General features: G+C 43.8%; 1 protein-coding gene across 2 annotated transcripts in view; it reads left to right on the top strand.

Moving 5' to 3' along the window:
• Positions 1 to 27,959, top strand: part of CERS6 (ceramide synthase 6) — a 150,698-nt gene that overhangs the window by 38,631 nt on the left and 84,108 nt on the right. For both annotated transcript variants that reach the window (XM_084812136.1, XM_084812146.1), the window contains exons 3-4: positions 6,659 to 6,789; positions 26,258 to 26,315. In XM_084812136.1, the coding sequence (XP_084668262.1) occupies positions 6,659 to 6,789; positions 26,258 to 26,315 (189 nt within the window). The remainder of the gene's footprint in view (positions 1 to 6,658; positions 6,790 to 26,257; positions 26,316 to 27,959) is intronic.

Genomic DNA, 27,959 nt, shown 5'->3' on the forward strand with positions numbered 1-27,959 from the left:
GAGCGTGGAGGATAGGGCTTCTCCACGCTGCCTCGGAGGTAGCGCAGACATTGGGAGAGGTCAGTTCCTGGAAAAGAGCATATCTCTCGACAGTGTCTGGTGACCATAGGATTGCTCCCTAAAGCTTTCAGGAAAACTGGGGTGTTTGAAAGAAATGGCACAGGGAAGTGGAGAAAGTAAAAAAGGATTTGACTTGTGCACCGTTGTAAGTGGAGGAAAAAAGATGAGAGACTTTAGTCAGTGCTATTTTTTTTCCCATCTGGCACTTTTGAAGAAGCAAGAGAGGTGTTTTGTTAATTCTTTCCATTCTGACAATGCAGACCAGGGGGAAAATGAAGTTTTGATCAGCATGTTTGAAGCACTGTGCACCCAGAAGAAATGTCACTATGAAAGGCACACGTTCTTTACAAAGAATGGGCCCAGATATGGCTATTTTTTTAACAGTTAGCATGAACTTGCAGATTTCGGGATCTGTGCAAATCGCTGATTTAAAGATTTACATTATCGCGTGGTTCAGACACAACTCTAAACCATAGTTTCCCCTTGCCATAGTTTAGTGTTACAAGAATTGAGCAATGGCGAGCTTTGAGCACACGCCTTCTGCCCTTCTCCTCTTCCATGTGTGAGGGGAAGAGAGTGAAAGCTTCTGCTTTCAATGTTGAGTAAACTGCAGTTTCCTTTTATGTCTGAATTTGGAGAAACTGTGTGGTTTATTCTATCTATACTTCAAACAAACCCAGATTGTCTTATCCACTGTACACTGTCTGCATAAAATGCCTTTTTGTAGCCTTTGTACATCCTTCTTCCTCTGATCGCTATCAAGGCTTGATAGTAATCATGTATGGAACTCCCTGTTGAAATGGAAATGAATAAAGGGCATCTAGACACTTGGAGAAAAAAATAACTCTGTTCCCAAACTTTCTATGGCAAAAGAAAATGGTTGCCTTTGCCTTCCAAATGTAGCTCAGTAATAATAATAAAAATAAAATACTACAAATATTTAAATTCCATAAGTGTGAAACTCATTAGAGAAAGCAAATGCACTGATTATTCTTGAGAGTTTAGTGAATGCTAGCTAGTAACTAGAAAGTCTTATAGATGCAGAACTGAAGATGTGTGGGGTTTGCCGTCAGCCTCCCATTTTGGACATTTATTTTGAATTCATTTGGTGCAATGAGGCTTGCATTAGACGGAACATGCCCCAAGATACATTGCTCTTGATGACTATGGATCATGTTCAATCTTAGTCCTACTTACAGTGGACCCATTGAAATGAATGGGGCTGTTAGACTACCATTGAATCCAACCCCTTGTCTCTTGACTTTGCAGAGTTAAATCTTACTTTTAAAGGAACTGCAGAACTTTGTATGTTTTTGGTGAAGTAATGAGAAATGCTCAGATTGCTGTTTACCTTTCTGGTCTCTGCATTTTCCAAGAAGAAAACCACAAGAATTTGTTTTTGATTCAGTCATCATAGAGTTAGCCCTGTTTCTTCCTAGATAAAGCACAGGTATCCTTGCAGCAGCCTCTATCCTTTGGAGCCTCCTGATAAGATAGAAAGATTGCAAGATTGGTACTGCTGTGGTTTGCTTTTGATAAAAAGCTCAGCAAGGTGCATACACCAGCCCAACGTGCTAGAGTATACTCTGAAAGAGTATTCTCTTTTTCCCTTCACAGGGGAAGGGATGCTTGTGCGTGTTCTTTATTGTTCTGTGTTTTCATGTAAAGTCCGTCTGTAATTGCTCACACTTTTCTGTATGCCAGTTCGCCTTGGATTTAGCAGGCTGTATTCCCCATGCAAATAATTACATTCTGATTCAATACGTAATTTAAATGCAGCCTGCCAGCCATCTGTGGTGGCCCATCAGGGGCTCGCTTAAACCAGGAACTACTGCAAAGGTACCTTTTGAACTGGGCCTTAAAAAAGTAGGCTGTTGTTATAAATCTTGGGGCACTTTCTCATGAGTCAGCATATTTAAGATTGCAGCCTGTATTGCCAAGGTAGTTTTGTTTGTTTGAACAGTTGCCTATTCAAATAGGTGTCTTTTCCATATAGGAACAAAGGAAGCTGCTTTATACCGAGTCAGAGCATTGGTCCATCTAGCCCAGTATTGTCAACACTGACTAGCAGCGGCTTTTCCTGGTTTCAGCCAGGAAAGTTTCTAGCCCAACCTGGAGAAGCTAGGGATTGAACCTCTACCACTGAGCCACGGCCCCTCCCTCCACCTACCCCCGGCATTCTAAAGGTGGTGCAGCTGTAAGGAAGGATATTTTTGAACATATAGTTTGGATCCAAGAGAGCTTGTTTTATCAAGAGGTTGCAAAACTCTGAAGCTGTTTACCAGAGCTGCCTTTACAAGAGCACTCCATGGCCACATTCAGACATCACCTTAAGCCATGGTGGTTTAATAAGCTACTCACAATAACTTATTTTGAGATAGTCCTCGGTGCCCCATCACAGGACTGGGCTAATAAGGTACTATGAGTAATTTATTAAGTTACTGTGCATAATCTGAGTCATCCCCTTGCCCCCATCCTGCTGCAGCCTTCCTGCTTGAGCAGTGGCACTGTTTCAACCATTGACAACCTCACAGCAGCCTGTTTTAACCTTCCACAATATCCCAATGAGAGGGGAGAGGTGTGGGGTGAAGTACAGGGGCTTAATTCAGCGCTTCCAGCATCACTTCGACAAGGGGTGGGGGATGGCTTTAAAGCACTGGAAGTTTGCAGGATTGGGACCAAACTTCATACACAGCCTCCCCTAGTCAGGAGGCATCCGACACACCATCAAAACCCTACGCAATTACTCATAAAGGAGTGAAAATCCCATGTGTACCAAAAAGGGGATGGCGAGTATAGAACCTTAGAAGTTTGCAGGATCAGGACCAAACTTCACATACAGGTTCTCCTGGTCAGTAGGTACCTGATGCACCCTGCACAATTACCCTATAGGAGGGAATATCCCAGGTGCACCAAAAAGGGGATGGCGAAACTAAACCCTTGGGGGTATGCAGGATTGGGACAAACCCTCAACTGTGCATTTTTCCCCAGAGCCATTGCTGACATAGATGCCTTTATTGTCCAAAATCGATGACAATAGAGTGGAGTTGTGTATTTTACCCCCACTCCCAGGCATTGCTGGTGCAGCCTTTCTGTTCACTATAGTGCTAAAGCTACCTGCCCTTACAAGAGCAGGTATATTTCGCTTTAGCTCTAAAGCCTTTATTGACTGAAAAATGCTAAAGTGCTATAGCACCTTAGGGATACAGTGGAGTTGCGCATTTCACCCCCCCCCCCCAGACATTCCTGGCAGAGCTGCTTCTGTTTTCTATAGCGCTAAAGTGAATTTGTGCAAAAGCACAATTTTGCATTTCCCCACTCCCTAGACATTTTGCTTCTTCCTGAAAAGGGACCAGAGAAGGAAAAAAGGGAGTGGAAGCTTTAACTCCCTGACAGTTTGCTGGAATGGGGTGAAATTTCACAGGTGGGGTGCCCTCATGGGGAGCCTCCAGATGCTGTAGTGGAGGGGTCCCCAACCCCCGGGCCGCGGACTGGTACCAGTCTGTGGCCTGCTAGGAACCGGGCCGTAGGGGTGTGCGAAACCTCCTTACCTTGGGTCCGCGGGGGGGGGGCAATCCATCCCTCCCCCCCAGAACCCTTGCCAGCCCTGGCCGGCTCCACTCCACAGCAAGTCTGCGGAGTGGCTGGTGGACTTCCGGCCGCTGGCAGACTTCCGGCCGCTGGGATGCAAATGCATCTTGTTCTTCAAGTAATAGGCTACGTAAATCTTTACGTGGCCTATTACTGCAAAGAACAGGGACGCAAATGGCGTCCGCGTGGCAGACGCCATTTGCATCCCAGCAGCTGGATGTCTGCCAGCAAAATCATTTCCCCCCCCCCCCCCCGTGGAAAAATTGTCTTCCACGAAACTGGTCCCTGGTGCCAGAAAGGTTGGGGACCGCTGCTCTAGTGGATTGTTTTGAAGTTGTCCTTCATCATGGCAAAGTGAGCAGTTCTTTCCCTATTCCCCAAGTTGTGCAGGTTCAGAGTAGAGATCAGGGAAGCTTGTCATTGTGTAACTTCGCTGTAGCGAGTAGCACCATAGCAAAATCTGGAAGGCTGTGCTCGTTTGGCTGCAGTTGTTCCTTTGCTGCTTGTCAGATCTTGGAAAAAGACCTCTGCAGGCTGGAGCAGAGTGGCCACAATAGTTTTGACTGCTTTTACCAGGCGACTCTGTAGGTGATTGGAATAAGCCATGCTGAGCACCAGATGACATGATAACCCATGGTGGGTTAAATAACCCTTCTTGCAGACTATGGGTTATCAGAGTGTCTTATTATGGCCAAATAAGCCATCATGGATTAAAACATTCCCGACAGATGACGTGATAACCAACAATGAGTTAAATAAGCCATTGTGGCTTATTTAACCCATCGTGGGTTATCGTGTTGACCGAACCCAGTCTTTGAGTGCAATCCTATGCATGTCCTCACAGAAGTATGCCCCATTGAGTTCAGTGGGGCTTACTCTAGGTTAAGGGCTGCAGCCTTAGTTTGTAAAATACCCAACAGATTTCAGTGGGACTTGTATCCAAGTAACAGAGTACCTCGCGCAAGTATTCACCCTCCTTTGACTTTTCTACATTTTATTGTGTTACAACCTGGAATTAAAATGGATTTAATTGGCATTTTTACCATTTGATTTACACAACATACTTGACACTTTGAAGGTGCAAAATATTTGTATTGTGGCACAGAAGTTAATTAAAAACGAAATGGCATTTGTTGGTTGCATAAGTATTCACCCCAATAAGTCAATACTTGGTAGAAGCACCTTTGGCAGCAAATACAGCTGTGAGTCTTTTTGGGTAAGTCTCTACCACCTTTCAGCATCTGGATCCTGCAGTTTTAGCCCATTCTTCTTGGCAAAATTGCTCAAGCTCTGTCAGGTTATATGGGGACTGTTAGTGAACAGCAATTTCCAAGTCTTGCTACAGATTCTCACTCAGATTGAGGGCTGGGCTTTGACTGGGCCATTCTAAAACATTCAGGTTCTTGTTTTTGAACCACTCCAGTGTAACTTTGACTGTGTTTTTAGGGTCAGTGTCCAGCTGGAAGGTAAACCTCCGCCCCAGTCCCAAGTCCTTTGCAGACTGAAACAGGTTTTCCTCTAGAATTGCCCTGTATTTGGCTCTATCCATCTTGCCCTCAATCTTGATAAGTTTCCCAGTCCCTGCTGATGAAAAGCATCCCCACAACATGATGCTGCCACCACCATGCTTCACCGTGGAGATGGTGTTCTCAGAGCGCTGTTGGCTTTGTGCCACAGATAGCATTTTGTGGTAAGGCCAAAAAGGTCAATTTTGTTCTCAGACCAGCAAACTTTTTTCCACATGTTTGCTATGTCCCCTACATGCCTTTTTGCAAAATCCTAATGGGATTTGATATGCGTTTTTTTCATCAATGGCTTTCTTCTCGCCACTCTTCCATAAAGCACAGCTTTGTGGAGCATCCAGTGATAGTTGTCCCATGGACAATTTCTCCCATCTCAGCTGTGGATCTCTTCAGCTCCTTCACAGTTCCCATTGGCCTCCTGGTTGCTTCTCTAATGCCCTCCTTACCCGGTCACTGAGTTTTGGCAGATGGCTTTCTCTAGGCAGAGTCATGGTTGTGCCAAATTCTTTCCATTTTGTAATAATGGATTTAACGGTGCTCCGGGGGATGTTCATAGTTTGGGATTTTTTTTATAACCCAACCATAATTGGCACTTCTCCAGAACTTTATCCCAGGCTTCTTTTGATAGCTCCTTGGTCTTCCTGATGCTGTTTGTTTAGATATGCTCCCCAGCAAGCCCTGGGGCCTTTCAGAAACAGGTGTGTTTAATCTGAGATCGTGTGACACTCGAATTGCACACAGGTGGACTTCTGAAGGCAGTTGGTTGCACCAGAGCTTATTTAGAGGTGTCACAACAAAGAAGATGAATACTTATGCAATCCAGACTCGTCAGTTTTTTATTTGTAAATCATTTTGTAAAATATGTAGATTGTTTCCCCACTGTGACATTGTGGACTATTTTGTGTAGGTCTGTGACAAGAAATTCTAATTAAATCCTTTTTAATTCTAGGTTGTAACATAACAAAATGTGGAAAAGTCAAAGAGGGGTGAATACTTATGCAAGGCACTGTATGTTTAGGTTTGCAATAATTAAAATTTCTTTCTTTCTCTCTCTCTCTCTCTCTCTCTCTCCTAATTACAAACTGAAAATGGAGGCTGGTGATTATCTAACCGGCTGAAAGCCATTTTGAAGACTCTTCATTTTGAAGCTCTTTAATGAGCTTCCGTCGTGCATTAAAAACGTGGTTGTTCAGGCAGGCATTTGGGGTGGGTTAGGGTATTTTAAAAAACGTTTTTATTGTAGAATTTTATTGTTTTAAATTGTTTTATGGTATGTTGTACATCGCCCAGAGTGGCTGGGTGACCAGCCAGATGGGCGATTAATAAATTTAATAATAAATAAATAAATTCATAGCGAAGCTAGAATTTTAACATACTGGATCTTTGTATGTCTGTAACTTGTTGATGATTAGCATTGGGATCTGATATGAACATGTCTTGTGAAATGTCAGTGTAGGAGTAACTTGACCTTTTTTTATTTATAGCATCCAGATGAGAAGAGGCTAGAAGGGCTGTCGAAGCAGCTGGACTGGGATGTACGCAGCATTCAGTGTTGGTTTCGACAGAGACGCAATCAGGAAAAGCCGAGCACTCTTAGAAAATTCTGCGAGAGCTTGTAAGGAACTTTCCCACCTTACTTGAGTCTTTGCATCCTGGATTCTTTGGATTGGTCTAGTGTTTATTTTTGCCAAAAATAGAGTCAAGGATAGACTGTTCCCTCTCTTCTCAAATGAAGCTCAGTACAATTGTTGTTGTTGTTGTTGTTGTTGTTAAGTCATGTCCGACTCTTCGTGACCCCATGGACCATAGCACGCCAGGCCTTCCTGTCCTCCGCTCTCTCCCGGACTGTGCTCAAGTGTCAGTACAATAGCGCTTAAACTAGAATGAATGTGGATTGAAATGGTGTGGATAAATTTTAGCAGATTTCATAGGGCGATAGTGCCCTGTATGCCAAGAAAGGGCATTATAAAGTGTGGCAAACGTGGAGACTTATGGACCAGATTTAGCCAATGGATGACTTCCAGTTGGACACTTGCATAGTTAGTTGTCTTAGCACAGCCTTCCCCAACCTGGTGCCCTCCATATATTTTGGACTTCAACTCTCATCAGCCCCAGCAAACATGGCCAATGGTCAGGAATGCTGGGTGTTGTAGTCTAAAACATCTGGAGGCCACCAGGTTGGGGAAGGCTATCCTAACAGCTAAAAGGAGCCTTTTTGCCCCAGCCAGCCTCCTTGTAGGAGTGGGAAAATGGTAAAAAACACGTTTCCTGCTGACTCCCACCCCAAAATGATGGTTTCCCAGTCCTTGTAGGAGTGGGAAAATGGTAAAAAACACGTTTCCTGCTGACTCCCACCCCAAAATGATGGTTTCCCAGTCTGAAGCTCCGCTGCCCCACCAGTTCTGAGTATGTCTATTAGCAATAAGTACAAGAATTACATGAAGCAAGTTGGGCTATCCTTCTGTGCTCTAGTTTCAGTTGATTTGCCAGGCTGTCTCGCTGCTGACCATTGGATAGATCCTTGTGGTGGTATGATTCCACAGCGGTCCCTATTAACGAAGAGATTCGGAAACTAATAAAATGCATTTCAGGAAATTGTATTTAAAAACAAACATCCATGCTTATCATTGGTATCTTTCTCTGTCAAAGAATTCCAAGCTAGCTTCTCTGTCTTCCTTTTGGAGTTCATTTCTAGCTAGTTCATTGGAAAAGTGTATTTTTCACATTGCCTAAAAATCTCAGGAGCTGATCCTCAGGGACTCCCTTGGCTTTGTCAGCTGTAGCCTATTGTTTTTCAAAATGGGAATTTAATTTCCATGCTAACAGGATTTTGTGTTAGTGCATTAAGGCTTAATCTGGGAAGAAGCAGTATTTAAAACAAAATCTGCTTAGAATATTAGAGAGCTAAGTGAACTGGTATGTGTTCAGAGAGCATAGGAGCAGATGCAAAGATTCCACTGCTTGTAGAACCAGCAGTATCTTGGACCAGAATCTTGGACCAGCAGTAGCAGCTATTGTCATTGGTGAACCAGGATGCTCTTGGACTTCTTTGGGGTGGGACACCGTCAGAGCAAAGTGCATTTCAGGGGGAAAACTTTGTTCCACATGTTTTCTGAAAGAGAAATAACAGTATTTCACATTAACACTCCAAAGTAAGTCCTTTTGATTGTGACTGAGTTAACTTTCAAGTAAGCACGCTTTGGAGTGAAGCTTTAATTTTTCAGTTTATGATTCATTTATAATTTCTATGTGAAAACTGCCTTTCCTGAAAGTACCCACAGGGATCCAACCATGGGGGGTAGGGTGGAAGAAGCAACTTATCTGAGCGGAGTATTCCCCCCCTCCCCCCGGCTCTGGTTGTGGGCACCATGCAGCACATCTTTAGGACAGTTTAAGCAATGCCTGAGATGGAAGAAAAAAGAAACTGGGATAGGACAGATTTGATTAAGTCCATTTGAAAAGAAATGTGATTTTATTTTATTTCTTACATTTATATCCCAACTTTCTTCCATCATGGAACTCAAGGTGGCTACATGTGGTTCCAAGGAGGTCTCCCCTCCAAGCACTGACCAGACCTGGCCAGACCTGCTTAGCTTTAGCAAGGTGGCCTTCAGACCATGACCTGGGATAATTATAGGTCCACCTGAAAAGTGAGATGGCATCTCATCTCACTTCAAGCACTGACGTGGAGTGTATCCATCTAAAACTATTTCTAGGTGGAACCCTCTGTGGAATGTATCCTGTAACCTCACCTCTAATGTGTTATGTATACCCCAGAGTGGCAACGCAGTTATAAGAATGCCGTTGGCATTGTACTTGGTGCAGCAATTCAGTATCAACAGTTGACACATTCACCCTACCCAGAGAGGGAACATCTAGCCTCGTTCCAGATAACAGAATGTGTCCATTGTGTGCACGCCTCCAGGTGATGTGTCTAGTAGAACATGCTAGAGATCTTTCCTATACGTGATGTATTTCCCTATATAAAAGTCTGCCCCGCTGAGCATTCAGGGCCCTCTGTTCCTTTGCTAACAGAGTGCCTGTGAGCCTCACAATAAGCAGCTGTCCTGATCCAAGAATCTTACCCATGTCTAGTGTGATCCATTGTCCGGGTAGACAATGAAGAAAGAGCGTGTTCCGCTCCTACCCTTATCGAAATCTGGAACAAAAAGGGTTTAACCAAACCTGTAGTAGGATGGTTCTAATGACTGTGGGAAAAGCTCTGTGCATAGACTTGATCACTGTGAAATTCAAAGCAAGTTCTTTTCACTTCGTGAGGGATTTATTTCCAAATAAATGTTCTGAATATCAGCAGCTTTAATGTTACATCAATATTAATGCATCTGCTATTTTACAGAACCAAAACAAACATTGATTTAATTTTAAAGCTCTTTTGGTAAATCTGATGAAGTAGCATTACTAAGTTTAAAAAAAAAATTGTAAAATTTCAGCAAAACAAAAAGATAAGAAAATAATTGTCGCTATGTAGACTTGAATATATCAATTTCAATGCGTACATGGGAAATGTGTGTATATACAGAGGTAGGTGTAAAGCGGCACAACAGCAAAGCAACAAGGAGACTCTGAATCCACTATGGATGCAGTCAGTCTTGAGTTAAAACACATAAGAAACATAGATAGACTAACAACAGAGTAATATCAGAACATATTTAAAGCTAAACATTTTGACTTACAGCCTCATCAATAGCTGTGATGTTAATAGTTTCATATATATGTGAAAATACAGCTTCCTAAGAATTCTGCATAAACTTCAACAAGAGCAGACTAAATATTCCATAAGTATCCATGCTCCCAACCCCACAGGGTTCAAGGCTCTTGTTTGGGAGATTAAATCTAAAGTTTGGGCCTCTTTCAGGGAGGAAGAATTCCAGTGATATGATGGCACCCTGAGAAAGGATGACGCATTGCCTTCCCCACAACTTGTCTACTGCAAAATCACACCCTCAAACTATTTTGCCTAGAAACAGCCATTGGGATTTTATTCCATGCATTTGTGTATAATGCATATAGTCAGAGAGATTTCCCAAGTTTGGGGCCTATTGGAGAGGAATTGGTTTGCTTGTTTGTTTTCTAACCTGCTGAATCCAAATTTTATTTATTTAATTCATTTAAAATTATTTTTAGGCTGCCTTTAAGGTAAAACCTTCACAAGGCAGAGCACAGAATAAAACCATACAAAAATATACAAATCTGTCTGTATCTAAGAGGTACACTTTATCCTTGATCCTAAAACCAGGGGTGACAGCCAAGGTCGCTGGTGCCAACTCCTTAACAGCATATACTTGCCATTGGAGCCTCATTATTTAACCAGTTTTGAGGAACTTCTGGGCCTAATATTTACTCCGACGATTTTAGAAGCCTAAGTTCAAAAAAATTACAGAACAACAGCAATTGACATTTATTTTGGGCAACAACACAAACTCTGAACAAAATTTGTTATGAAATCAAATGTATTAGTCATAGTGTGTTGAATGACACATAGTATGGTATATAAACCGGCCTTTTGTGAACCTGTGATGCTGAGAAAATGGTCCTTTAAAAATACAAAAGGGCTGCCCAAAATCACTACATCTTAATTAAATCAGAAATATATACATCGTGAAGTGAGTAGAGGGGGTTGTCCAAACTCCCTGCAGTGTTGGCAGTGGGCAAACAATTACCCAGTAGACTGCCACCACCTCAACCTGCGCCAGGAGATTCTCGGACCTTTCAGGACATAGTTAGGGTGCAGAAATAAGGGTCCAAGCTAGCACCCCTTTATCCAGCCCCTCAAGCTTGAAACGTTACACAGTACCAAGTGGCCCAAGCAGAAGGCTCTGGAATTAGTATTGAGGTTTTACCCAGAAGAAAGCACACACATCTCTGAAGGTAGAAATCACATTTATTTACATAAGGAAGGGGGAAATGGTAAAAAGGTGAACAGAAATTAAAGAAACCAGAGAACCCTATGGAACAGTGCTCCAGGCAAAACAATAAAGCAGTACCTAACCTTACCCTATACATTACCTAAGTAAGGGTCTTCCAGTAGGACAGAGCCAATTCAGGATCCAAAAGCTTACAGGCCCTAAAGCCAGTTAGCATGTTCAGACATAGACAAGATGAAGGCGAAGATGAAGATTGAATGGCAATAGTAGCCCCCCTTGCTTTATACTCCACCCCTCTCCCTGCTGTTGACAAATTTGAGGTGAGCCTCCTTAGCCAATCCGTGGTAAGCAGAATAGTTTTTTTCAGTGGTAAACCTTCAGAGCCCGTCACTAGCTGGCTGAATAGTTCCCTCAGAAACAAGCCTCATTGGACTTCATCAGCTGGCTGGATAATTCTCATCACAGCCAAGCTGACATCATTCAGTCTGATTTGTCAGGAGTTCCACTCTGGCCTTACTGGGCCTGAAGACTGGAACAACATGTGATAATGCACGCAGGTGATTTAACAGATATGTTAAATCACGGAATGGGGCTTCCTTTCAGGCAGCTAAATCTTCACAATGGATTTCTTGTCATGCATCATCTTGTAATCAGACTAATAAAAGGTTTACAACTTCAGAACTAGCACCTGGTATTACCTTAGAACAACTCTTTACAACTTCAAGTTTTATATCTGCATCTATATTGGCATGTTAAATTTTTATTGAAGCAGTAGTAGGGACAAAATAGTAAGATTCCATGGCCAATTGTACAGAAGTCAAACATCTTATTATTTCCCTGAAATGTTGATGGAATCTAAACTTAGCAAAAGGAAAAACTGATGGTATCTTATGAGTGTGCAAAAAATGGATACAAACAAGAGACAACTACACTTTGGGGGGAAATCTTTAAATTACAGTATCATTTCTTAGCCAAATGTTTTAAAATTTGGCCCATCTTATGGTTCTCATCATGGAGGCTCTGTGCAAGCTTTCATGAAGTTGCAACAGAAAAGTCCTGTTTGGGCTTGTGTTCAGAAATTCCACAATTCTGTTGTGTCACTGTCCCTTGTCAGTTTCCTGTCATTTTTCAGTCTTCATCAGTTCTTGCTGGTTGACTTGAATGGATGAGACAATACATCTGTCATATGGCATGCAATCCATTTTCAAATGATACTGATTTTTTTTATTATTATTATTGTTATTATTACTAGTAGTAGTAGTATTAAATTAATATGTATTCTATTTATGAGTCACCTTGTATCTGAAGCACTCAGGACAATATACATAATAAAAAGAAATAACAATAAAAATACAACAAATACATTTAGAAGAATTTAAAAGCAGCAATAAAAAGAATTTTAAAAGGAAGCAGCTAAAACATGGAAAATAATAATTTTAAACTGTAGTTTTATGCGTATTAAAAAAATAAGACAAAAGAAGCAGCAGTTTAAACACTTTTTAAAGTTTTGGAGCGTTTCTTCATGTTTGTTTATATTTTGAAGACAATTTTAATGACTTTGTGTAGCTGCTGCAGAACTGCAAAAAGATAGCATTTGAAAGCATTCATCTCCAGCTGTTCCAGCTACATGCTCCCAGATCTGGGCAGAAGGTAAATTGGGAGAGGATGGGCTGACCCTTCCAGTGGCACCTGGAGAGAATCTGCTGACAGTTTCCCAATTCCCAGGATGAAAGCCTAAGGCCTGTGGATCTTCCTGCAAGTCATCAGCCAAGCAGTTTCTCTGCAGGTGGTGGCAGAAGTCCCTAAAGGTTAGAGGCAAGTGTGGTGCTTCACCCACCTCACAGGATCATTGTGCAGAGTGAGCTCCATGACAATATCCACTTTGCATATGGAGTAGAAGAGAAGAATGTGGGAAGTGAGTGGGGATTCAAGTAAACCACAGGGAAGATGTTAGCAAAATCCTAGGGAAGGCACCAGGAGGAAGTGGCTGCTTTTCCTCCTCTCTCCTCTGAAGTGGTAAACAGGGCTTCTAAATGTGTACGCAGGTGAGAAAGCATGAACGATTCCTTTACGTATGACTATCCCTTGAATTTCTTTTCAATAATTAACTTGTGCTTCATGTGGCCTTGTTTTGAAAACTCCATCTAGCTCTCTGATGCTCTTATGGTGCTGTAGAAACCACTCTTCAGTTCAAGCATAATCCTTTGAAAGATGTGCTATAGAAGGGAGATCAGTCTCCTGGTCACTAAAGGAATGTTAATGCAGTGATTATGGCCTGGGCCATCCATCTCAGTTTCAGCTGAATATGCATTTATAGGGACTTTCTGTTTGCTCATTACTTATCAAAGTGGGTTTGTTACCCACTATCAAGACTTCTCTTGCCTCAGTGAAATCTATTCTTACTACTATCAACAGTGCTGATGTAGAGTTCCTTAGATTGCTCACTGCAATCTTCCGCTATCTTTACAATGTCTTTTCCTGCTCAAGCCTCAAAAAAAGGAAGTACTTTCATCCTTCCATTTTATCAGCATGAAACCAAGATACAGATACTTTTTAATGTAGGAAAGATTATACAAAGCCTTTGGAGGAGCTGGGTACTGAACCAGCGTGACTTCCGAACTCTTGTTCTGTATTAATGTTTCCAAGGCTTTTCTGAAATGCCACAGTAAGAGGATGGCTGAGTTTGTGGCAAAGCGGGTTCTAGCCTTAAGGGCAGCTTAAAAATAATTTTAAATAAATAAAATACTTCCTAGCCAAACACTTTGCTTGGATGTCCTCTGGATGTTAGAGAGCCTATAGTATTAGAAAAACCCTTCCTAGGAAGGCGCTTTTCAGTTTTTATGAAAGAATTGCATTGCACAGACCTTGATACTTACAGGCAGCCGAAGAGTTATAGAATAGAGACCATAAAACCTATAGCTACGTATGTGCACACATACTTGCCTGCTCAGCATACATCTTTATTTCTGGCCTACTATCCAACCACACAGTAACTATGGCATACAGCTACAGAAGAGTAGTGTATTGTTTTGCACCCTTTTTTCTCCCCTCCCCTTTGGGGGGGCATTACTTTATTTTGCTCTGATGTTCTCAGAGCTACACAGTGAGCATACAGATTATGGGTAGGGGCATTCTCAAGTGTCGGGCCTGTTCACGTTAAATATTAAACTGGTTAAAACCACAGCCAAGAAGAAAGTTGGAAGTCAGCCAAATCTAGAGCCGTAAAATGTAATAGAAAAGGCAATGACGCTTTTTCATTGTATGCTACCTGCTACTTTGCATACTTTAACAAGAGTCATCCTTCTGCAGTAGTAATTTTCCCTATTCTGCCAAAACAATTTGTCATGTATCTTGAGTGTCTGCTAATTCAGGCCGTCAGAATTGTTTCAGCTTTCATAAAGATAGCATGTTGTAAGAATGTTAAATTCTGCAACTTGAGCAAAATGCTGGTCTCTTTCAAATGTGCAATAAAATAGGAGGGGGAAAGGTGAATGGGCAGTAATGGAACATGAGTGTGGGACTGAGGAGATAAGTTGTCACTCTACAATTGTGGCACTGAATTACTTTAGCAGCAGCTTTTGTAGGATTGTTGTCGCTTATTGGGAGCAGTTTCTAATTGTGGTTGGATTAACAGCGTTAGCTTTCTGATGGATGGGTGGATGTGAAGATGCAGTGTTTGTGATCTCCATGATCAGGGAGACTGTGCTCCTCCTCTCCCTCTTTGTCTGTGAGTTCCTTCCACTCCCAGAGAGTGGAAGGAACTCAGAGAGCGAGCGAACAGGGGGAGCAAACAGGAGTTGGCCAGGGGAGTTGCAGTGGTTGAAGAGACAAAGGAGACAAAGGAGACAGAGGCTAAGAGGTAAGTGGGTTGCAGGAAGCCCAGGGCGCTGCCCTTTATCCTTCTGACTGGCTGTGAGCTCACCAGGAGCTTCTGAGAGCTCCAACTGAATTGGAGGGGTGTGGCCTGAGTACTCCCAGCAGCTGACTGGGCGGGAAGCTTCAGTCTGTTTCCCGCCTCCCAGCTGAGCAGAGCAGAGCAGAGCAAGCTGCTCCAGCTGGTCCAGGGACTACAGAAGCAGGCAAGCTCCCAGAGAGCGAGCGAACAGAGCGAGCGAACAGGGGGAGCAAACAGGAGTTGGCCAGGGGAGTTGCAGTGGTTGAAGAGACAAAGGAGACAGAGGCTAAGAGGTAAGTGGGTTGCAGGAAGCCCAGGGCGCTGCCCTTTATCCTTCTGACTGGCTGTGAGCTCACCAGGAGCTTCTGAGAGCTCCAACTGAATTGGAGGGGTGTGGCCTGAGTACTCCCAGCAGCTGACTGGGCGGGAAGCTTCAGTCTGTTTCCCGCCTCCCAGCTGAGCAGAGCAGAGCAGAGCAAGCTGCTCCAGCTGGTCCAGGGACTACAGAAGCAGGCAAGCTCCCAGAGAGCGAGCGAACAGAGCGAGCGAACAGGGGGAGCAAACAGGAGTTGGCCAGGGGAGTTGCAGTGGTTGAAGAGACAAAGGAGACAGAGGCTAAGAGGTAAGTGGGTTGCAGGAAGCCCAGGGCGCTGCCCTTTATCCTTCTGACTGGCTGTGAGCTCACCAGGAGCTTCTGAGAGCTCCAACTGAATTGGAGGGGTGTGGCCTGAGTACTCCCAGCAGCTGACTGGGCGGGAAGCTTCAGTCTGTTTCCCGCCTCCCAGCTGAGCAGAGCAGAGCAGAGCAAGCTGCTCCAGCTGGTCCAGGGACTACAGAAGCAGGCAAGCTCCCAGAGAGCGAGCGAACAGGGGGAGCAAACAGGAGTTGGCCAGGGGAGTTGCAGTGGTTGAAGAGACAAAGGAGACAAAGGAGACAGAGGCTAAGAGGTAAGTGGGTTGCAGGAAGCCCAGGGCGCTGCCCTTTATCCTTCTGACTGGCTGTGAGCTCACCAGGAGCTTCTGAGAGCTCCAACTGAATTGGAGGGGTGTGGCCTGAGTACTCCCAGCAGCTGACTGGGCGGGAAGCTTCAGTCTGTTTCCTGCCTCCCAGCTGAGCAGAGCAGAGCAAGCTGCTCCAGCTGGTCCAGGGACTACAGAAGCAGGCAAGCTCCCAGAGAGCGAGCGAACAGGGGGAGCAAACAGGAGTTGGCCAGGGGAGTTGCAGTGGTTGAAGAGACAAAGGAGACAAAGGAGACAGAGGCTAAGAGGTAAGTGGGTTGCAGGAAGCCCAGGGCGCTGCCCTTTATCCTTCTGACTGGCTGTGAGCTCACCAGGAGCTTCTGAGAGCTCCAACTGAATTGGAGGGGTGTGGCCTGAGTACTCCCAGCAGCTGACTGGGCGGGAAGCTTCAGTCTGTTTCCCGCCTCCCAGCTGAGCAGAGCAGAGCAGAGCAAGCTGCTCCAGCTGGTCCAGGGACTACAGAAGCAGGCAAGCTCCCAGAGAGCGAGCGAACAGAGCGAGCGAACAGGGGGAGCAAACAGGAGTTGGCCAGGGGAGTTTGGCAGGGAAGGTCAAGGGGGAGGCCCCTAACATTTTTTTTTATTTTTTTTTACTAACTTTTTTTCATTTATTTGTCTTGTAACACACACTTCCACACCAGTGGGACTCTGCTTTTAACCTCTACTGAGTAGAGGAGCAGGCACAGGCTAGTCTAGAACAATCACAAAGCTAGACACAAAAAGGGAAAAGAGGCTATGGAAGGACAAGACTCTCCAGTGGTGGTGACCTGCAAGGTGTGTGCAATGTTTGTTTTCTTGCCTGAGAACAACATGGCCTACACCTGCAACAAGTGCAAGTTGATCACGCTGCTGGAGGAAAAAGTAAGTGGACTGGAGCGGCGACTGTCAACCCTCCGGGGAATAAGAGAACACGAAGAGTTCTTGGACAGAATGGGGGAACTACAGCAGCAAAGGGCAGACCAGAAGCTTGAAGAGCAACAGCAAGATGAGGCAGTGGGAAATGCTGAGGTGAAGAAAAATGGAGTAGAGGATACTCCTTGGAAAACGGTGACAGTTAGGAGAAGAAGAACTAGACGCCACTCTGCACCAGTGGAAGCGGTGGAGCTGTGGAACCGATTCCAGGTACTTGCAGATGAGACTGGAGGACAGCCTGCAGAGGAAGAATCACAGGGGAACCTGCATGAGAGTGAGCAAGAGGCTGAAGGTCAGTCAAACAGAGGCGATGAAACCCAGGCCTACAAGAAGAAGAAGAGAAGAGTGGTAGTAGTGGGAGACTCCTTGCTGCGTGGGATCGAGACCCAAGTATGTCGCGAAGACCCGTGGACTCGCCAGGTATGTTGTCTCCCGGGAGGACAGATTAGAGACGTGACTGAAAGGTTGCCTGCACTCATAAAGCCCACTGACAGGTATCCCTTTCTTCTCATCCATGTGGGAACAAATGATACCGCCAAGCGGAGCTACGAAGAGATCACGTCAGACTTTGAAGCTTTGGGAAGGAAACTCAAGAACTTTGGGGCCCAGATAGTTTTCTCATCCATCCTTCCAGTAGTTAGAAGAGGGATAGAAAGGGAACGAAAAATACTCCGGGTGAATGACTGGCTACGAAGGTGGTGCCGACGAGAGAGATTTGGATTCTGGGACCACGGGCTATACTTCCTGGAAGATGGGCTGTTGGCTAGGGATGGGTTGCACCTCACAAAGGCTGGGAAGAATGTGTTTGGCCACAGCATGAAGAACTTCATCAGGAGGGCTTTAAACTGAATCCTACGGGGAAGGGAGATGTAATGTTGGGGGTAACAATGGACGTAGGCGCATGCACTGCAATGGAGAGAACAGCGCTGATAGCGCCCAATAATAGTCTTCAGACACATGTAGGAAGAAAGCCAGACTATGAAGCACATGGTCTTCGATGTCTATATACTAATGCCCAGAGTATGGGAAACAAACAGAACGAACTTGAACTCTTAATACAGGAGGGAAATTATGACTTGATAGGTATAACTGAGACTTGGTGGGATGACTCTCATGACTGGAATACAGCAGTTGAAGGATATAACTTGTTCAAAAAGAACAGGAGGAACAGAAAGGGAGGCGGGGTTGCACTGTATGTGAAAAATACATATCTCTGCACAGAAATACAGGAGGAGGAGCTTGGTAGCCCCATCGAGAGCATCTGGGTTGAAATAAATGGAGCAAAGAATAAAAGGAACCTGGTGGTCAGAGTCTACTACCGGCCACCCAATCAAGGAGAAGCCAAGGATGAAACTTTTGAAAAGCAAATAGCCAATGTTTTAAGGAAGCATGATGTAGTAGTAATGGGGGACTTCAATTTCCCCGATATTTGTTGGGAGACAAATTCTGCAAAACATGGCCCCTCCAGGAAATTCCTGACTTGTGTGGCGGATAACTTCCTCCTACAGAAAGTAGAGGAAGGAACTAGAGGATCGGCTATCCTTGACTTGATCCTAACCAACAGAGATGACTTAGTGGATAAAGTAGCAGTTACAGGAACTCTGGGGGAAAGCGACCATGTTGTACTTGAGTTCTTGGTTCTAAGGGAAGCAAAAGCCGAGTGTACTCAAACGCGTACCCTGGATTTTAGGAAAGCTGATTTTAACAAACTCAGAACAATGATCAGTAAGGTCCCATGGCAAGCAATGCTAGCGAGAAAAGGAGTCCAAGATGGGTGGGAACTTTTAAAAAAGGAAATTCTCAAGGCACAATCACAAACAATTCCAACAAGAAGAAAAGGTGGAAGACAACAGAAGAAGCCAATGTGGCTTCACAAAAAGCTTAGGGATGACCTGAAAACAAAAAAGGACACATATAGGAAGTGGAAAGAAGGCCAAGTAACAAAGGAAGAGTACAGGCAGGTAGCACAGAATTGCAGGGATGGCGTCAGGAAGGCTAAAGCGGAGAACGAGGTGAGGTTAGCGAGGGATGCTAAAAACAACAAAAAGGCTTTCTTCAGCTACGTGCATAGTAAAAGGCAGAGGAAAGAAATGGTTGTTCAGCTATTAAATAAGGATGGCAAAATGATAACAGATGACAAAGAAAAGGCAGAGGTGCTCAATTCCTACTTTGGCTCAGTCTTCTCCCAAAAGAGGGTCTATGACCCCCCTGGCAAAGGCGAAGTACAGGCTGAAGGGGCAGGATTGCAGCTTGAGATCGACAGGCATATGGTCAAGGAACACCTCATTACTTTGAATGAGTTCAAATCTCCAGGGCCAGATGAACTGCATCCTAGAGTCATAAAGGAACTGGCAGAAGAGCTCTCAGAACCGCTGTCTATTCTCTTTGAGAAATCATGGAGGACCGGGGAAGTGCCAGATGACTGGAGGAGGGCTAACGTTGTCCCTATCTTCAAAAAGGGTAAAAAGGAGGAACCTGGGTACTACAGACCAGTCAGTCTGACATCAATCCCTGGGAAAATTCTGGAGCAGATCATAAAGCAATCCATCTGGAAGCACCTTGACAACAATGCAGTGATTACTCGAAGCCAACATGGATTTGTCAAAAACAAGTCCTGCCAGACAAATCTGATCTCATTTTTTGATCAAGTCACCTCCCTTGTAGACCGTGGGAATGCTGTAGACATCATATACCTCGACTTCAGCAAAGCTTTCGACAAAGTGCCCCATGATATCCTGATGAGCAAACTTGCTCGAAGTGGGCTAGATGAAACAACGATCCAGTGGATCCACAGTTGGCTACAGAATCGGACTCAAAGAGTGCTTATCAATGGGACCTTCTCAAGCTGGGGAGAGGTAACGAGTGGGGTACCGCAGGGCTCAGTCCTGGGCCCAGTGCTCTTCAACATTTTTATTAATGACTTGGAGGAGGAGGTGCAGGGAATGCTGATCAAATTTGCAGATGACACAAAATTGGGAGGGATAGCTAATACTTTGGAAGACAGAAACAAAATTCAAAGTGATCTGGATAGACTGGAGTGCTGGGCAGAAAACAACAGAATGGCATTTAATAGGGACAATTGCCAAGTTCTGCACCTAGGAAAAAGAAACCAAATGCACAGTTACAAGATGGGGGATACGTGGCTCAACCACACTACGAGCGAGAAGGATCTTGGAATTGTCGTCGATCACAAGCTGAATATGAGCCAACAATGTGATGTGGCTGCAAAAAAGGCAAATGCTATTTTGGGCTGCATTCATAGAAGCATCGCTTCCAAATCCCGGGAAGTACTAGTTCCCCTCTACTCAGCACTGGTTAGGCCTCATCTGGAGTACTGTGTCCAGTTCTGGGCACCACACTTTAAGAAGGATGCAGACAAGCTGGAGAGGGTTCAAAGGAGGGCAACAAAGATGATCAGGGGACTGGAAACAAAGCCCTATGAAGAGAGACTGAAAGAACTGGGCATGTTTAGCCTTGAGAAGAGAAGACTGAGGGGAGATATGATAGCGCTCTTCAAGTACTTGAAAGGTTGTCACAGAGAAGAAGGCCAGGATCTCTTCTTGATCATCCCAGAGTGCAGGACACGGAATAATGGGCTCAAGTTACAGGAAGCCAGATTCCGACTGAACATCAGGAAAAACTTCCTGAGTGTCAGAGCAATACGGCAATGGAACCAATTACCTGGGGAGGTGGTGGGCTCTCCCACACTGGAGGCCTTCAAGACGAGGCTGGACAGCCATTTGTCAGGGATGCTCTGACTTGGATTCCTGCATTGAGCAGGGGGTTGGACTCGATGGCCTTGTAGGCCCCTTCCAACCCTACTATTCTATGATTCTATGATTCCCACAACACAGGGTTTGTTCTTTGGTTATGACTTTAGCTTGTCAGGGGAGAGACAAGCCAGAGTTCCCCATTTGGACATAACATTAGCCAAGCAAGGTCCTGGCTTATTTAGCCACTCCCTCTGGCAGGAGGAGCCAGGCAGGAGCAGGCAAGCCATGTACCCTAGCATGGTAACTCACTCACAGCAACCCAGAATTGTTTTTTTTTTAAACCTCTGGGTTGCCGTGACTCTGGGTTGCCCTCCCAAAGTATGTACAGTCTTTAAAAGAATTCTCTTAACTTAATTGCCCACCTACACAGAGCTGACTGCTACTGTTGGGGAGGGGCCTGAGCACTTTTATTCTGATCATATTTGGAGCACACAAACCCTCCAGCTGTTGTTTTAAAGTATAAATAAAAATGTCAGGTGCTCCAGTCACAGATCTTTTGCATGGTATGTCATTTGTCCCTGATGTTTCCAACTCATTTCTTACACATCTTAAGTGTCATGTCGTAAGGAATTGTTGGTTAAGAGAGGTTATGCAGGTAATTCAAGTGCTAGCAACTGAAACTGCCTAGAGGCAAAGAACAGGGCTTTTCTTTCTTTTCCCGAAAGAGTTGAAGATGTCATAATAAAGGCATGATTGCTTATGGTGTGCACAGCCAGCCCACTGTCCTTGTTCACAGGTTATGCAAACTCTTCTCTCCCTTTTACCAAAAGCAACAACAAGACAAACTAATTATATGTTCCTCTTAGGAAATCATTCTTCTCATACTAACATAAGCTTTCTTAAACTATTTTCCATCCCCAGCTTACTTCAGAGTGAAACTCAATCTAAATCCTGTCTGTGCCACCCTAAGCATGTTCTAACATCCCAGTTGTACTTACTGCCCGATAAGCCTCCATAGCGTTATCAGCTGATGGGACCTTGGGGAAGAGTGAAAATCTCCTCAGTCCTTTGCACTTCTCTTCCTTACCACAGTCTCACTCCTGAAACACAGGGGGTATTCCAGTGTAGGCTGGAATGCAGCATGCTCGCAGTGGTTTATTTATTCAATTTATAACCTGCCTATATACAAAATACTCCAGGCAGCATACAGAGTTAAAAACAATATTTCCAAAACAACAGCAACAAACCTACAATAAAAACAATACAGCCTAGAAACAGTGTATCACAATCAGCAAAGAGAAATAAGGATTCTAAAAAGGGAAGGCTTGCTGGAATAATACAGTCTTTACTTCCCACTTAAAACCTTCAAAGAGGTCAGGAGGTGCATTTCAACTGGCAGGTCATTCCACAGCTGAGGGGGAGCAAAGGAAAAGGTCCTCTCACATGTGGTTGCCCATCTCACAATAGGCAGCCGCAACAAATAACCCTCAGAGGACCTTAGGTAGCAGACTGGGATGTAGGGGATAAAGCACTCCTCAAGGTACCTTGGAGACCATGTAAGGCCTTAAAGGTAAGAACCAGCACTTTATATTTTGCCCGGAAACAAATTGACAGCCAGCATAAAGATTTTAAAACCAGTGTAATATGGTCTCCATGGGATGCCCCAGAGACCAACTTCGCTGCCATATTTTGTACCCGGAGTTTCTGAACTAGAAACACAGGCAGCCCCAAGTAGAGTGCATTACAGAAATCAAGTCTAGCGGTTACGAGCGCATGCACCACTGTTACTAGGCCCATATGTTCCAGGAATGGGCGTAGCTGGCCCAATAGTTATGTTTTGTTTCTCATTGTTACATGTACCCATCATGCAATTTGCTGATGCATATCTTAGGAGTTCTCCATTGCCACTTGGGGAAGAATTGTTAGTCCATAGTCCATCAAACTGCAGTTTTTCAACTAAGGTATCTGAACCCCAGGCATTGTTGGGCCTTTGAGATTGACTTAATTGCGGTGTTTTCTTGAGTGACAGCCACCCATATGAAGCTGATTTATTGGGATCATAGGGACCAGACATTTTGTAGACGAAATGATGGTGAGCACATCAGCGAAGCTGGAAGTCAGCCAGGCTTGTGGTATATTGCAGGTTTTTTAAAAGCTACAACAATAAATGGTCACCAGTGAGGTTCATGTACTGAAGATAAAACCCACTGGTTGACATGCTTGAGGTTTGGCAACCATATCTTAATATTTGCTAGATGTAAAGAAGTTAGTCTTGTAAACTAATACAGAAAAATTGCTAGTTTCTTCTTCATTACGCTGTAGATGACCCTTGGACTTGAATTCAAGTTGAATTAAATTGAATTAAGTTGAATTGGACTTGAATTAAACTTGAATTAATTTAATAATAAAAATAAATCTCCAGCCAACATGGCCAATGATCAGGAATGTTGGGAGTTGTAGTCCAAAACATCTGGAGGGTGCCAGGTTGGGGAAGGTTACAAGAGACTTGGAGCAGTGTCCTATTCTACGCAGCAGCCCACTTCCACTACCAAAGCATGAAAGAAGAAAGGCATGTGTTCCTCACTTGTTGGGGCTGTCAGATTCCCAGGTTGGACTTCAAAGGAATAACTGGAAAATCAATAACTTTCAGATAACCAACAGAAAGCCCTACTACAACCCTCTTGCCAAGCTCTAGTGCAGCCTACTTCAATCTGGCACCTTCCAGATATATTGGACTGCAACTCCCATCATCCCCCAGCTAACACATCTGGAGGGAACTAGATTGGGACAGGCTGCTCTAGTGTCTACAAAATGTCAGAAACGTATATGTTAAATATAAACAGCACATAATTCTCCATTTTATTCAGATGTGTTGTCTCTAAATCCAAAAGCATTTTCCTACTTAAACTGTACAGCTCACTTAAACAGTGAGGTGATTTCAGTATTACCTCCCACCAGCAGAAGCACTCGCTGAGCAGATTTCCTCTCAAAATGTGCAGACGGGAAGGGGGCATGGAGACAAATTTCTCCAGTTCCCCTCTTCCCCTGCTCACAGTTCTGGTCTTTGAAGCAGTTTGAAGATAGGTCAACTCATACCTATCTATCATTGTTTTTGCAATTGTTTTAGGTGGTTTGTAATTTTAAAGCTTTCACATTGGTTTTAGAAGATTCTGAAATGCCGTGTTGAGCGTTAAGGAAAAGGCAAAATAAAATCACTAACAATAATAATTCAAAACATTTATGTGCAACCATGGATCTTACCCCGCACATTTTAAATTCATAATTAAAGGAGAGGAATCATTTTAATATTATGCTTTCATTGTTTTGAGGGGATTACTGCAGTCACAAATCTTGCTATAGAGGCAGACGTATTATCATAATCAGCGATTCAGTGAAATGACAAGCAGTTTGGCCTATTGTTGCCTCCGAGGCTGTGCTGAGTCTGAAATAAAAGGCAGTTATAATAATTACACACTTGAATGGGCTGGATTTGTGTATTCAGGAATGTGTGGTGCAGCCCAAGCTGCTTTCTATTAAATTAGGCAATTCAAATGAACACTCATCCACTACTCCCATAACCTCTATCAGTTTTACTAAATGCTACACCCTCTTTTCCCTTTTTGTCTAAAATGAGCCAATCAGCTTTTGACATGGATATACAGTGTAATGCTATTTAGATCAGGCCCAGCAAGAACCAGTGTTGCACAGGTGTATGCATGTGGTGACAATGTGCAAAGATGTATGATTAATTTCATATGGGCTTCTCGCTTTGACTGTGACTATGACTGCAGATTAAATAGATATAATTTTTTTAAGAAAAAAAGATCAAGGCCATGAGAACTGCCCAGGGAGCTTCGGCTATGGAGCAGTATAGAAATGTAATGAATTAATTAGTTCTTCTCCAGTATGAAGCATTGGGGGTTCCAACTTGAGTGATAGAGCACCTCCCTCTAGAAATGAATTGCTAGGGACCCTTTGTGGAAACTCATGGTTAGTTTGGAATGATCTGTGCTTGTATTGGTTAAAGTTGCTACATACATTTAAATTTCCAGCAAGCCTGCCACCAATCCAATAACTTATCCCACTGTTGAACTGCTACCTGCTGCTTCCACTGCCCCTTGGCTTAGCTCCCTGTCGCCGTTGTCTCCTTTTCCACAAGATGTTGTGAGGGCCACCAATTTGGACGCCTTTAAAAGGTGGTTAGATAAATTCATGGAGGGTGAGGCTATCAGTGGCTATTAGTTATAATGGTTACCTCCAGTATCAGAGGCAGTATGACTGTATGTACCAGCTGCTGGGGAACACGGGTGGGAGGGTGCTATTGCGCTTGTGTCCTACTGGTCGGCTTTCCACAGGCAGCTGGTTGGCCACTGTGCAAACAGAATGCTGCACTAAATAGGCCTTTGGTCTAATCCAGCAGGGTTCTTCTTGTGTTCTGTCTGGGTGCTTCCAGGTGGAGAGCTTCTAGCGTTAACAATCAGAGGGCATTGTGCAGCTATTCCATCTTTTACGTAATGGAGTTTCTGTGTTAAACAGCTATTCCATCTTTGATGTAATGGAGTTTCTGTGTTAAGAAAAAAAATGGAAGAAGTGATGGGAAAAACACAAGAGAGTTTTCTCCTGTGTTGTCTGCGCCCCCCCTAAAATGTTGAGAATGAGGCAGGGCAATGGCACAATAAAAGCCTTGTCTGGATGCACCATCTGAGGATTAAAGTACGCATTGCATTAATTGCATACTGTATAGCTGAGCCATATCTTCTTATTGTAGAGGAGGTGTGCGCAGCCCTGATTTGGGCCATCGATGGAAGCTTTTTTCTTTTTTAACTCCCACTCAGGGGTGTAGCAAACAGCTTGGGGGTGAAGGAGGTTTAATCTTCCCTTTCTGTGCACAGTTGTTCAGATCCAAATCAGGGCTGTGCACACCTACTCTAGAGTTAAAAGAAAGATCAGGCTCAACTACATGCTATATCACTAATGTAACTTGTAGTTTGACCCTGACTCCTGTATTCTTAGAATCTCCCAGTTTCCATTCCAGATTTTTCTGTGTGTCTTTTCCTCCCTGTCTGTCATCTCCTTATGGTTTTCTGGCTTTGACCTTCTTATATGACCTAGGGTAGCTGTCTTCCTTGTCCCTTACATGATATGCTTCTGTGTCTCACAATCCTGGCAAGTGCCATGTTGGAAGGCAGATTTTTGATCTTCCTTAAAAAAAATAAATTCAGCTGTTAACTCAAAACTGAAGACAAAACTGGATTATATATTTTCAAGATAAAGGATCAACAGTTGTCTAAGACTTTCTTATTCCCAGTGGTCCTAGGGGCCTTCATATCATCTGGCAGAGCCCAATTTCAGTGTCTGCAAACCCTCCTCCTTCTCCATATCATCATCTTTTAAAAAAAAAAATTGCAATTATAACAAAACAAAAGGGGGAGGGGGAACTACAAACAGTAACACCCTGCACAGCCCACAATTTTTAAAAATGGTGGGTTGTCATGTCGTGCAAACCAGGCCAATGATTCAAATTGCCTTGATTTAAATCAGCTCACCCTATAAATAAACAAATACATGCTTGAAGACACTTATATGCTGTCCTGTAACCAGGTTTTCAGGGCAGGTTGCAACAAGTTTAATAAAGTTTTTTTTTAAAACTTTATTTGCAGGTGGAGATTTACATTTTCCCTTTATATATTCACCTATGGATCCCGGTTATTGAAAGAGGTAAGATGCTTTGTCTTTTGCTTGACTGATAATTGTTCTTGGTATTAGTCATAACGTAAGCCTTATGGCTATTACACCTCTCAAACAACTTATCCAACTGTTGTTGGATAAAAAATATTCCTGAATCATGCTGGTATCTTATGGGCGATTCTAGTAAGTGACTCAGTACTTGCAGATGCTTTCAGTAAATGCTCCATTAGGCCAGGCAGCCACGTATCACGGAATTAGTGTTAATGTCCCCTTGTGCTTTTTTCCTACTTAGTTGGCCTTCCTTGATCTCCTTGTCAGTGATGGTTTTCCTGAATTATGCCACTGCAAAAAACCCAAAACCAATTAAACCCAGTCCAGGGGTTCTTTGAACCTATAGGCATTTGTGTGTGTGTTTTTAAATACACACATGAAGCTTACACTCTGGCAAGGGTTTTTCTGTTCAAGTTTGGTCTATGAAGCTTTTGAGGCAGGCTGAATAGGTGCTTCCTTTCAGGTGGACTGGATTTTAAAAGTTTTGTCTGGAGCCCATCTATACAGAGTAGGAAGTGCTGCTGGGGATCTGTGCACTGCCCCTGAATTACTCTTTTGGGACCACACTTGTCTATTAGCAAGGCTTGGGCAATCCTGCAGAGAATGGGAGAGGATCTTCCAGGCAAAAAGCCACAGTTTTGTTGTATCATAACATGGAGTGAAGTGGTGTAAAAACATAATGTAGGAATCAGAAGGAGAGGGCGTGATGTGGGTGTCTGCTGCTCCTCACTCTTCTTTATCATGGTGGGTGAGGAGTTTTTCCTGAGTGCAGTTCTCTCCATTATTTATTTGGCCTGTCTGGCTACAGAATATGGATGGGAGACTTTATTAGCATTAGAAGCCCCAAAGGCATGACCTGGAAAGCACTTCCCAAATTTGGGGATGTTTGTTACATATAGCTATCATATTTGTATGGATTTGATTGTTAAACCCAAACAGGCCCTCAAAAATCATGTCATGGAGCCAAAAGTCATAGACGTTAGGAAACAAACGTCATCATTTTTGGTTGGTTGACTCATTTCTGAACCTTTTAACACTCGCTACTCTCTTTTATTTCATTGGCGGGGAACTTTTAGCCCCGAGGGCAGAATTCAGTTTTGGAGAAGCTCTTAGGCACCACATTCCAGTGGTGGGTAGAGCTGAAGGCAAAAGGAGGCAGGGCCAAAAACACCAGCATGTTTTAGCTTAATGCTCTGACTGCCATTAAGTGAGCCTTAGGAGAAGCATTTCAGCCTTTTAGAATGGGGAAAAACTGCCCCAAAGCTGGGAAACCACCCAGTGTTTGGCAGCTGGGGCAAAGGGGCATGGCCATCTAGGGAACTCTGGAAGGCCAAATTGGATGTGGCTCCAGTTGGATGTGGCTCCTGTGCCTGAGGTTCCCACCTCTGCTTTTATTTAGTGTTGTTGTTGTTTTTCGGGGGTGGGGAGTATGAGAGGACTTGCATGATATTGCTCAGTCCAGTATGTGCTTAACTTTCATTGACAAGTCATGCTTTTTATATATACAGATGTGGATCCCTGCATATTCAAAATTAACACAAGGACCAGCACAAATCCATTGTTCTCATGTTGTCCTATTGGTAGTTATTGGGTAATATATATCACACGTTTTAGGAGCCCTAA

This window comes from Heloderma suspectum, chromosome 1 (assembly GCF_057233095.1).
Source record: "Heloderma suspectum isolate Gila_16-S chromosome 1, 16-S_ref, whole genome shotgun sequence".
NCBI lineage: Eukaryota > Metazoa > Chordata > Lepidosauria > Squamata > Helodermatidae > Heloderma > Heloderma suspectum.